This window comes from Myotis davidii, unplaced genomic scaffold (assembly GCF_000327345.1).
Source record: "Myotis davidii unplaced genomic scaffold, ASM32734v1 scaffold69, whole genome shotgun sequence".
Classification (NCBI taxonomy): domain Eukaryota; kingdom Metazoa; phylum Chordata; class Mammalia; order Chiroptera; family Vespertilionidae; genus Myotis; species Myotis davidii.
Genome location: NW_006300363.1, coordinates 3,081,940 through 3,093,448, shown reverse-complemented (window position 1 = coordinate 3,093,448; position 11,509 = coordinate 3,081,940). Strand labels below are relative to the sequence as shown.

The 11,509-nt window shown below is 55.1% G+C and overlaps 1 protein-coding gene across 1 annotated transcript in view; it reads right to left on the bottom strand.

Annotated features, from left to right (window-relative positions):
• The window catches only part of SCN4A (sodium voltage-gated channel alpha subunit 4), a 32,943-nt gene extending 22,600 nt beyond the window's left edge, over window positions 1-10,343 (bottom strand). The window contains exons 1-10 of the mRNA XM_006776707.2: window positions 9,761-10,343; window positions 9,552-9,670; window positions 9,314-9,403; window positions 8,886-9,014; window positions 8,335-8,426; window positions 6,025-6,339; window positions 5,159-5,222; window positions 4,779-4,920; window positions 2,891-3,100; window positions 2,176-2,329 (exon numbers count right to left, since the gene is read on the bottom strand). Of these exons, the coding sequence (XP_006776770.1) occupies window positions 2,176-2,329; window positions 2,891-3,100; window positions 4,779-4,920; window positions 5,159-5,222; window positions 6,025-6,339; window positions 8,335-8,426; window positions 8,886-9,014; window positions 9,314-9,403; window positions 9,552-9,670; window positions 9,761-10,033 (1,588 nt within the window). The 5' untranslated portion in view covers window positions 10,034-10,343. The remainder of the gene's footprint in view (window positions 1-2,175; window positions 2,330-2,890; window positions 3,101-4,778; window positions 4,921-5,158; window positions 5,223-6,024; window positions 6,340-8,334; window positions 8,427-8,885; window positions 9,015-9,313; window positions 9,404-9,551; window positions 9,671-9,760) is intronic.
• Between the last annotated feature and the right edge of the window lie 1,166 nt (window positions 10,344-11,509).

Here is an 11,509-nt window from a genome sequence, read left to right as displayed (position 1 = left end):
GGGGGGCAAACTATGGCCCACGGGCCGGATCCGGACCGTTTGAAATGAATAAAACTAAAAAAAAAAAAAGACCATACCCTTTTATGTCATGATGTTTACTTTGAATTTACATTAGTTCACACAAACACTCCATCCATGCTTTTGTTCCGGCCCTCCGGTCCAGTTTAAGAACCCATTGTGGCCCTCGAGTCAAAAAGTTTGCCCACCCCTGCTTTAGAACCTGCCCCCCAAAGACCTGCCCCTTAGCGGCCTTTGCCCCAGGCCCCTTCTCTCAATGGGCTATTTAAAGCTTCGGTCTTCTTGACACAACCCACAAAGCCCTGCCCCTCAGTGACTGTCACCCCTGACAGTGGCCCAGGACAGTGATCCTGCACCCTGCTCTCGCAATGCCTGAGGGTCCCTGGTGGGAGGTCACTGCTGGGGGTCGGTTCCCAGTTCCTCCTGCCACTGGCCAGTGCCACTGGGGAGCAGACTGGGATCCCCCTGTGGGCTCTTTATCAGTTTGGCAGTAATGCCGGCCCCTCCAGACTGTTCCCAGCCAATCAGTCACTTCCCACCAGGGCAGCTTTCTGGAAATGTCCCCTGTTCTTGCCGCCCTAGCTCAAAAGCCCGTAAGGCCCATGGATGAAGCTGCTCCTCCACCTGGACTCGGGCCTGTGCTGCTGTGGGAATCTCAGCCCAGGCATGATCTCATTTCATTCCCACCAGAACGTCATACGTGCTGTCAGTGCCTCCATCTCATAGAGGAGGAAAGGGGACTGGAGTGGGGCAGTCCCATGGGTCCTTGGATTTGCAAGCATGATTGGGACACCCCAGGGGTGGGGGTGGCTGACTCTCACCCCCACCCAGGAGTTAGCAACCTGGGCCTCTTATAAAGGCTACACATTCTAGTCCAGCGGTTCTCAACCTGTGGGTCGCAACCCCTTTGGAGGTCGAACGACCCTTTCACAGGGGTCGCCTAAGACCATCGGAAAACACATAGATAATTACATATTGTTTTTGTGATTAATCACTATGCTTTAATTATGTTCAATTTGTAACAATGAAAATACATCCTGCATATCAGATATTTACATGACGATTCATAACAGTAGCAACATTACAGTTATGAAGTAGCAACGAAAGTAATTTTATGGTTGGGGGTCACCACAACATGAGGAACTGTATTAAAGGGTTGCGGCATTAGGAAGGTTGAGAACCACTGTTCTAGTCTGACCTTAACAACACCACCCCACCCCCAACCTGGCTGCTACTGCAGGTGCTACTGCCAAAAATTCTCACAACCATCCAGCAAGGGCCGTGTTGAGTGATCTCCTAGGCCAGCTCTGCCCAGCATTCTCTGGGGCATTCTCTGGCAGGGCACCCATATCTGGATGCCTGTCATACAAGGTTAGGTGAGATGGTGCCCTCTAGAGGTGTGCAAAGTCCTCTAAGATGGTGGTCGCCAACCATTGGGACCTCACGGACCACCCGTTGGCAACCGTTGCTTTAGGACCTCCAAGTCCTTCCTGACACAAGTGGCCTGGGAAGGGAACCAGATCTCTTCTATGACAGATTTCCTTCCTTCCCTTACTCCCCGCCTCTCTTTTCTTCCCTCCCTCCTTGTCATTCATCCATATACCCATGTGTTTCTTCCCATTCATTAATCTTTCAGCTCATCCATCTATCCATCATCCATCCATCATCTATCCATCATTCCTCCATTATTCATCCATCCATCCATCCAACTATTTGTGTAAATCTATCTACCTTCTCTTTATTACCTCATGCTTATCCTCCTCCTGAGACTTGGGGAGCAGCATGGACATTTGAGGGAGTCTGTGACTCTACCTGGGCAGAGTCTGGCCTTTGGCCTTTAACTTTTACCCAGAGACATTTGAGGAGCAAGATCTCCCGTTTCCGGAACTTTGGGCCTTCCTGGTTAGTATTAGTATCCTGTCCCCCAAGGCCCTCCCGGAAGCCCCCATTTCCCGTGGCAGCCTGGCCTTGCAGCCAGAACGGGGCAGGGTAAGCCAGGACTATATTTATCATGGCCATTTCTTCGATGCCAATATTAAGTTACTGTCCTCCTGAAGCTGGGCCCAGCCAGCCCCGCCCTCACTTCCCCAGGAGCCCAAGTGGCCTGATGGGCAGGACATGCAGTGTAGGATGGGTCTGGGGGAGCCGGGCACTCACCTTCCATAGCATCTGAGATGGCGCTGTCTGCGCTGCAGCTCGGCCTTGGGGGCCCCTTCTCCCCTGGTGATGTGTCCAGGCTGCCATTGCAGTCTTTGCCGTGGGCTGGGTCACCATCTGCCTCCGCATCTTCCAGAGCCTGGGCAGCCTTGGCCTGTGGACCAGCAGGGTGATGGGCATGAAGTCCATTTCTGAGCCAGGAGGATGGACTGATTGACTGTCAGAGCTTCCTCACGAACCCTTTAGGATGGGGCCCCTCTTCTTGGCCTGCACTGAGCCTAGTGGTGGTCCAAAGTGACGGAGGACCCTCATCCTTGGAGACCCTCCACTCTGACGCCGTGACTGAGCCTGCACTTTGTGAGATGATGAGAGAGTGGGCACTGCTCCCTGGGGCCTCGTTAGGACCCGCCCCTCTCTTGACAGGAACCCATATTCTGCCCAGAAAGAATCACAAAATCATAGATATTCAAACTGGAAGGCTACTTCTGATTCCTTGTCACATATGGGGAAACTGAGGCACAGAGCTGCAAAATACTCTTTCTACTGCCTGGATGTCTCCCATCCGACCAAAGCCCCCAGCCGGGGGCCTCTGCTCCCCCTGTCTCCAAGCCCCGCTCCTTCCTCTCCCTCACCCTCAGCCTGCCCAGGAGAACCCAGGCTGAGGGGCAGGGAGATAGATCCCTGGGTCCTCGGCCTCCTCTCTCTGAGTCCAGACCTTCTCCATTTCCTCCTGATGCTTTTTGTATTTCTCCAGCAACTGCTGAAACTCCTCTTCTTTCTCCAGATCCTCAGCAATGTTGGCCTCGTTCTGCTCAGCGTAGGCCATGGCCACGACCGCCAGGATCAGGTTGATGAGGTAAAAGGAGCCCAGGAAGATGATGACCACAAAGAAGAGCATGTAGGTCTTGCCAGCTGCCCGGAGGGTCTGGGGGTGGGGGCAGGACAGGAAGTATCACATGGTGCCCGCCTACTTCACCCACCACCCCTCTCCCCACACCCATTGCCCAGAGAGGTAAACAGAGAGGGTCCCTCAGAGAGCCTGGTGACTTGAGGCAGGGTCTGGTCATCCTTGACTGGCTAAACCACACTCTGGGGAACTTCCAAATGTATACCCAGGACCCAGGCTTTCCTGGTCTCCTGACTCAGGGAGCCCTGAGGACCAGCCAGACATTGTGAGGTCAGAGAGCCAGGATAAAAAATGGTGAACATGCCCTAACGGGTTTGGCTCAGTGGATAGAGCGTCGGCCTGCGGACTGAAAGGTCCCAGGTTCGATTCCAGTCAAAGGCATGTACCTTGGTTGCGGGCACATCCCCAGTAGGAGGTGTGCAGGAGGCAGCTGATTGATGTTTCTCTCTCATTGATGTTTCTAACTCTCTATCCCTCTCCCTTCTTCTCTGTAAAAAATCAATAAAATATATTTTAAAAAAAATAGTGAACATGGGCTAGGGGGGCTTGAGTCCTAGCTTTGCAATGGTGCCTGGCGTCTAGTAAGAGCTCAACAGATAATAGTTATTATTATTATTATTATTATTTTCATTAATATCATCAGTGTTAGAAGTATCACCAGGGACCAGAAGGCATTGTCGCTCCAGACTCAGCCTGACTGTTCTGCAAACAGTAGAAGCTAAATAATTGTGTCTGGGGCCCTGGCTGGTTTGGCTCAGTGGATAGAGCGTTGGCCGGCAAACTGAAGGGTTGCAGGTTCAATTCTGGTCATGGGCACGTACCTGGGTTGCAGGCTTGATCCCCGGTCCCAGTCAGGGTGCATGCAAGAAGCAATCAATCGATGTGTCTCTCTCACATCGATGTTTCTCTGTCTGTCTCTCCCTTTCCCTTACACTCTCTCTAAAGATCAATGGAAAAATGTCCTCGTGTGATGATTAGACAACAAGTTAAAAAAATAAAAAAATAAAAAATTGTATCTGGGTAGAGTTGAATTTCTTTTTTTTTTTTTAAATTTTATGTGCCTCAGGCATGAAACAGCTCTGACCACCAACACAGGCATCAAGCTAGGATGAACAAGGACTGTACAACTGCTTTGCTCCTGACTGATATAAGAGCAACACCACCAATCAGGTGTCTCCTTGCCCATTGCCCATTGCCAGGGGGTCTTTTTTTAAAATATATTTTATTGATTTTTTACAGAGAGGTAGGGAGAGGGATAGAGAGTTAGAAACATCGATGAGAGAGAAACATCAATCAGCTGCCTCCTGCACACTCCCCACTAGGGATGTGCCCGCGACCAAGGTACATGCCCTTGACCGGAATTGAGCTTGGGACCCTTGAGTCTGCAGGCCGATGCTCTATCCACTGAGCCAAACCGGTCAGGGCGGAGTTGAATTTCTAAGCTGCCCTGCGGTACTTCGAGGACTGAGGATCTGTGCCGGGCCTGGATCTCAGCAAAGGTGGAGAAGGATAAAGAGGCTGTGGCTCAGATCTGGGCAGGTACCCAATGTTGGGGGCTCTAAGAAGCTGTCTGTATGAAAGGGCACTGAGGGGGCCCCACAGGGGAGACAGCCCTGCTGGGGGTCCTGCCAGGCGACGAAGAGGCCGTGGGGATGAGGGAGGCTCTAGGGCTGAAGAGCAGGGCGGGCAGCTGTACCAGCTGGAAGAGGTTCTCCCAATAGTCCTGTGTCATGAGGCGGAAGAGAGACAGGAAGGCCCAGCTGAAGGTGTCATAGCTGGTGTAGCCATAGTTGGGGTTCCGCCCAGCCTTTATGCACTCGTAACCCTCGGGGCAGCGCCTGGGATAGAATGGGGTCTGGTTTTAGGGAAGAAGGAGAGCCCCAACTGGGGGCCAAGAAAGGGGGGCACCATGTGGGGGGAAATGCTTCAGTCCTGTGTCCTAGAAACAGGGAGATGTTCCATCCATGCCCATAGGTTTCCCGTCTATTCCCATCCTCCCCTGGTCCTTGGCCCTGAGCAGCCCCCTGTTTTCTGACACCCCTGGGGCATCTTTTCCCATCGCCCAGCATCACTCACCCAGCGTCGCTGCTGTTCCCACAGAGCAGGGCGTCGAGGGCACCCTCCAGGAAATAGAAGTTCCCTTGGGGGTCAGAGGCCACAGAGGATACACGTCACCACATGGATAAACCGTGGGCACATGTACCCACTGAAAACCTGGGGACACATCTGTGTGGACTGCACCAAACAGCTGCTTCCTGGTACCCCTCCCCCTCCTTTAGGGGCATCCCCAAATCCTAAGGTCTCTGGGTAGATACACAGCAGGGAGCTCAGCTCCAAGTGGTGTGAGCTCAGTGCCTGGTGTGGTTGCACAGTCAGAATGAGCTGGGACACAGAGAGACGGGAGGGACATGTATGTGTGTGCATGGGGCTACCATGTGTCTGCCAGGGCCCCTGACTGAGGGCTGAGGCTGGGGGATGAGGAGGCCAGACCCCAGGGTACCAGGCTGAAGAAGGGGTACCTGTTTCTAATTTGCCAGAAGGCATTGTGTAGACGAATGGTGGCCGAGGGAGAATGTGTGCCTTGTGTGTGAGTATGTAAGGTGTATGTAAACAGAATGTGGGTGTGTGGGTGCCTGGTGGTGGCCCTGCCAGGGAGTGCATAGGTTAAGGACGAGGGAACACGGACTGCTGCTTTATATAGTGGAAGCTTCAGGATTTTCCAAGCAATTTGGCATTTGTTGCCCTATTAACCCTTTGAGAAAGGTGCTGTCATCTCAGTTTTCCAGGTGAGGACTCAGCATCAGGGAGACCAAGCGACTTGTCAGAGGCAAGTGGTAAGTGATGGATCTCAGCTCAGGTCCTCTCCTGATATTTATTTTATGGAGGGGGGCTGCCCTCGGGACTGGGACTGGCCCCCCTGGCCTTCCAGCCTCCATCCTTACTTTCATCACTGATGTAAGCATCCCAATCGAAGGTGTAGTTGCTGGCCCTGCTCTCCGGGCTGTCCCAGGTGTTGTTGCCGTACCATGTGTCGTTGCCGCCCCAGGTGTCGTTGCCGTACCACATCTCATCGTCGTACCACGTGCTGTTGGTGTCGTTGAAGGGCGGGGGCCACCGCACGCACTTCTGCCGCAGATTCCCCATGAAGAGCTGCAGCCCCACCAGGGCGAAGACGCTCAGGCAGAAGACGGTGAGGATCATCACATCCGAGAGCTTTTTCACCGACTGGATCAGGGCCCCCACAATCGTCTTCAGACCTGACCGTGGGGTGGGTAAGAGTATGGACGGGCGAGCAGGCAGGGCAGGGTGGTAACTCACCCCCTCATCATCCAAGCCTCTGCCTACTCCATCTCCTCAAGACCTGACTTACCAGGGGCACCACTTCCCGGAAAGCTTCCCAAATTAACCCCACTCTTCTCTGATCACGTTCTTAAGCAGGAACCTTTGCTGGCCACAGAATCTCAGCCACCAGGAGAATGGGCTATAAAGACTTCACGAGCTGCTGCCTGACTCACAGAGCAACACACAGGGACACAGTGGAGCGTAATAAATGTCACTAGGGCCTGGCTGTTTGCTCAGTGGTTAGAGTATCGGCTCAAGGACCAAGGATCTCAGGTTTGATTCCCCGTCAAGGGCATGTACTCGGTTGCAGGCTTGATCCCTGGCCCTGGTTGGGGCACATGCAGGAGGTAACCAATGATGTGTCTCTCTCACATCGATGTTTCTCTCTTCCACTCTTCCCTCCCCTCAACTCGAAAAAAATCAATGAAAAAAATATCCTCAGGTGAGGATTTAAAAAAAAAAAAAAAAAGTTAAGAGAGAAATAAACATTTAAAAAATAGATATAAATAGAAAACAAACAAACAAAAAAAGTCACTAGGGCAGCATTCCCAAAGTGTGTTCCACAAAACACTAATCTCCCAAACTGTGCCCTTAAAGGGGAGCGGGTATTCAATAATGTTCGGGAAAGGCCGAGCTGTGTATTTCTCTTGGAGAGTCACTGTGTAGATCATCTAATCTAAGGCTCTGACAAGTCCTCCAGAAACAAATAAAAACTTCTAATACCACGTTTATTAACGTACTTGGCCACAGAACCCCTTTCCCGATAATGCCTGTCAACCCCCAAGGAATAGCGGGGTTCACGCTGAGAAACTCTAGACTGACTTTGTATGATCATCGCATTCGGCCCTTTGGATAGACAGCAGCATAAACAAAACTTAGGGAATTGCAGGGACCGATTCCCATCATTTATGGAAGAGCCCTTCCCTTGGGCCTAATCATAGCGTCTCTTGCTTCAGTATTAGTTTATTTCCTTTTCTTATCCTGACATAGACAAGAGATCTCAGCAGCCTCCTTATAAAAGCCCGCCAGAGCTCCAAGGATGCTGGGAGTGTGGCATCGAGGAAAGGTGCTATGGCCTTGGCTCCGTGGCCGGCGTTTGGCCTTCGGTCAGCGCTTGCCCCGACTGGGGTCTCTTGGGGCCTCCTTCCCACACCGCAGTGTGAGGCCTTTGGTCTGGAGGAGAACTCAGGTGCTTTCTAGCATTAAGACGGAGCCATTTCCCCTCCTCCCAGAGCCTGCTCACCATCCCTTATCGCCTTTCTCTCCTCTAATGAGCCTTCTCCAGTTTCTACGCGTGCTTTTTTGAGGGTCTGGAGGATCTGGGTTCTATTTATTTCCTGCTTCCTGATGCATTACTTTGGAATTGCCCGGCCCCATGGCTCAGTGGGCAAGCAGTGTGCTCCCTATGGAGCCTCAGGGCCGGGACTTTCCACACTGATCCCTGTGTCTCGGCTGGAGGTCGCTGCTCTGCACACTGGCCATGCACTAGTGCTCTAAGTACCTTACCGATATTAAAGCATTTGATCCCCATAACGGCCCCAGGCACGGCACTGTTATTATCCACATCCTACAGAGACTGAGGCACAGACAGGGTAAGCCACTGGCCCAAGGTCAAAGTTAGGAAATGGTGGAGGTGAGAACTGACATAGGCAGTCTGGCTCCAGAGTCTGTGCTCTTCCCCCCTTGCTATGCAGCCTCTCAAATGCCCATCCTCCAACGGGGCCCTTTTCTCCTCTCTGGCCGTGGGACACCCGCTGTGTCCACGCTTTGGTGTGTGTCTTACACACTCAGCCTGGGAGTCTTGTGACCTTGGGTCAGGCTCCTGGAACTTGAGTGTCAGGTTCCAGGCCTGGGCATGAGGGTGGGGGGGCTGTTGACCCCAGCGGAGGGCCCCTGCACCTCCCCAGTACCTGGGATGACTGTGATGGTTTTCAGGGCCCGCAGCACCCGGAAGGTTCTCAGGGCGGAGATGTTGCCCAAGTCCACAAACTCCGTCACGTACCTGGGTGGGGGTGGGGGTGGGGTGAAGGCTGTGTCAGAGCCGGGGGTAGGTGAGAGGATAGAAATCAGGAATCCTTGTAGTTGGGGTTCCCACAGGGGGCTGGGGAGCAGGTCACTTCGAGGTTCCTATGGGAGCCTGAGAGTTGGGAGAGAGGGCAGGAGCTTGGCTGGGGAGTGGGTATGGCCTCCCAGTGGGTGAGGCCTTGGGCTAGGGCTGTTGTAGGCTCAGGGCTGCCGTGTGTGGTTGTACCTGGTGTGTGTGCGGGGGGCAGCAGGAGAGCCTTCAAACCAGACCCTGGGATGGTGGCTCCCGGAGTTGTAGCTCACTGTCAGCACCCCTGCCCCGAGGCCCCTGCAGTCCACCCTCTGAGAGGGTGAGCCCACTCAGCTGCTCTCTTTGAGGCGTGGCCGTCTCCGCTCCCCTGGCCACAGCCTCAGGACACCCGGGGCCCCTGCTCACGCCATCATGATGACGCTGAAGTCCAGCCAGTTCCAGGGGTCCCGGAGGAATGTGAAGTCGTCGATGCAGAAGCCTCGGGACAGCATCTTGATGAAGGATTCAAAGGTGTAGATCCCTGTGAAGGTGTACCTGGCGGGGAGAGGGCCGGCCAGGGCCCGGTGTGTCATGCCTGGGTAGGGGTGTGGGTGGCAATGATGGACCTCCCAGGATGGAGGGGCATAGAAATGAAATATGCCACCCGGGGCTGAGGACGTTGGTGAGAATGACAGTGTGTGCCACCTGGAGGCTTAAGGTGCCGATGGGGTGATAGTGACAGTATGTGTCCCCCTGGAACACAATCCTCAGAGTGCGGACACCTGGGATGGGCGGAATCCCAGGGCCAGAGGGGTGGGGCTGGGGAAGGCTGTGGGAGGGGAGGAGAGACTTACTCCACGTTCTTGGACCAGGGGGGCGGATCACTCATGGTCATGAACACGCAATTGGTCAAGATGGTGATCATGATGAACATGCTGAACAGCGTTGGGGGGAGGGTCAAGGAAAGTGAGGGAGCAGGTGGGGAAGGGAGGTGGACAGAGGGCCTCCTCGCCCACAGCACCCCATTTTGCTTATCCCTACCCCTGCCTCTGCCCCTCCCCGCCCCTGCGCTCGCCCCTCTCAGCAGGATATGAGTGGATGAGCACCTTGATGGCGCCGCGTCTGATGATGTTGAAGGGGCTCAGCAGGTAGAGGGCGGGGGTGGCGGAGAAGCGGAAGATGGACTTGCCCTTGTTGAGCACGATGAAGGTCTGAGGCAGGGAGAGAGCGGTGAGGCCTAGGGACAGGCAGACAGACGGACGATGCACAGACAGGCAAAGCAAAGCCGCCCAAGCCCCCACCTTCTTGTCACTGTAGTAAGGGTCCAGGTCCTCCAAGGGGATGCCGATGACCTCTGGCGGGGGGTCCCCATAGATGAGGGGCAGGTTCTTGCCAGCCTCCAGGTCGCCTCGTGGCTTCCTCTCAGGCTCCTCGATCTCCATCTCCCTGTTCCGCTGCTGCCGGGCCGCCTCCTCCACTATCCGCTGTTCTATGGCTGCCAGGGACTCCTGGGTGAAGGGGCGCAGGCTGTGGGGGCCCACAGGCACCACGGTGGACAGAGACAGGCGGGCCATCCTTGCATCCTGGGTTCAGGGGCCAGGAGGGCAGTGGACAACAAGGGCAGCTGTAGCGTGCAGGCCCCCAAATGCTGGGTGGCCCCCCGCCCACGGGCCAGGCTGTGGGGGGCGGTGTGTGTGCAGGTGCTGCTGGGATTGCAGGTGTGCCTGTAAGGCCTGAGCGCTGCTGCTGTCCAGGTACTGGACACAGGAGCATCACCCCCGAGCCCCACGCCACATTCTCCCCAGCAGGGGTTGGCTGCCCTCAGGACTGATGACAAACCAACCAGATCCTCTTCAACCTTGGGGACTTGGGGTCAATGCCCCAGTGCCCTCAAATGCCTCCTGGGCCTGAGCTCCGGGAACAGTGTGGCTTCAGCCTACAAGGAGAGAGAGAATCACAACAAGCTATTATACCCACGGCCTCCATGCCCACGTGGGGCAAAGAGGAGTCAGGTGTGAAATGTGCCGGTGGCCTGGTGGGATCAGCCTTAAGCACGAATGCAGATGGATTTCACCTTGAGGGTCAACTTGGGTTGGCTGCTGTTGGCTGCCAGGAGATGTGAACAGAGGCCGTTGAGGTTGCAGCCAGACTCAGTGCAGAAAGACTGCTGTGATTGATTAGTGATGTCTGCCAGGGGCACGGGAAGGAGAATGTAGTGCATCTGCCTGTGTTTGCCATCCCTGGCCAGGAGGGAAGGGAAAGGTGTGGGGTGTGGAGTGTCCTGTCCTGAGCTTTGGGAAGTGTGACATTGGGCTGGAAGCGGGAAGAACGAAAGGCCCTAGGCCCTGCGGAGGGTCCCACCAGCTCCCTCCCACAGGACCTGTGGAATCTAATCCACAGGCAGGCAGGATAGATGGAGCAGAAAGATGCAGGGTACGTATGTGTGTGTGTGTGTGTAGGGGGGAATGAGCTGCAGATGCTAACATGGAAAAGATGAACACACGAAAGGTCATGGGCACCAGGAGATGGACAGTTTCAACAGTGGGGTCAGGGCTGGAGCTCCCAGCGACTGTTTTTAGCTGGTGGTCCCTGTATGAACTGGGTGGATAAAGGGCACCCACCAGGAGCTTTAGAGGCCTGCGAGCACTGTGTGGACTGTGTGTCCTGGGCCAGTCCCTTGGCCTCTGCTGGCCCCTGCCCAGCCATCGTGAGCCTGTTCCCTGTGGAGGGAGGTAATGGGTCACTTATCTCAAAGGCCCTGGGGAATGACCCACATCAGCAGGGAGACCCCTGCAGCCTGGTCACATGTAGCCACCATGGGGCCCACACAGACAGCCCCCCAGAGCCACCCAGAGCTACACTGGGGGGTGGCAGCCTTCTCACAGTGGGCCCCCACGCCCCAGCAGGATCCCTGGCCCAGCCAGTGCGGGCACTTCCTCAGGCTTGGTCAACAGGTGGGAGGGCGGCCCAGGGAGCGGCCAGAGCCATTGGGCAGAGCTGGCCACGCCCCCGCCTGGCTGCCCAGCTGCTCTCTACCATCATCACCGGGG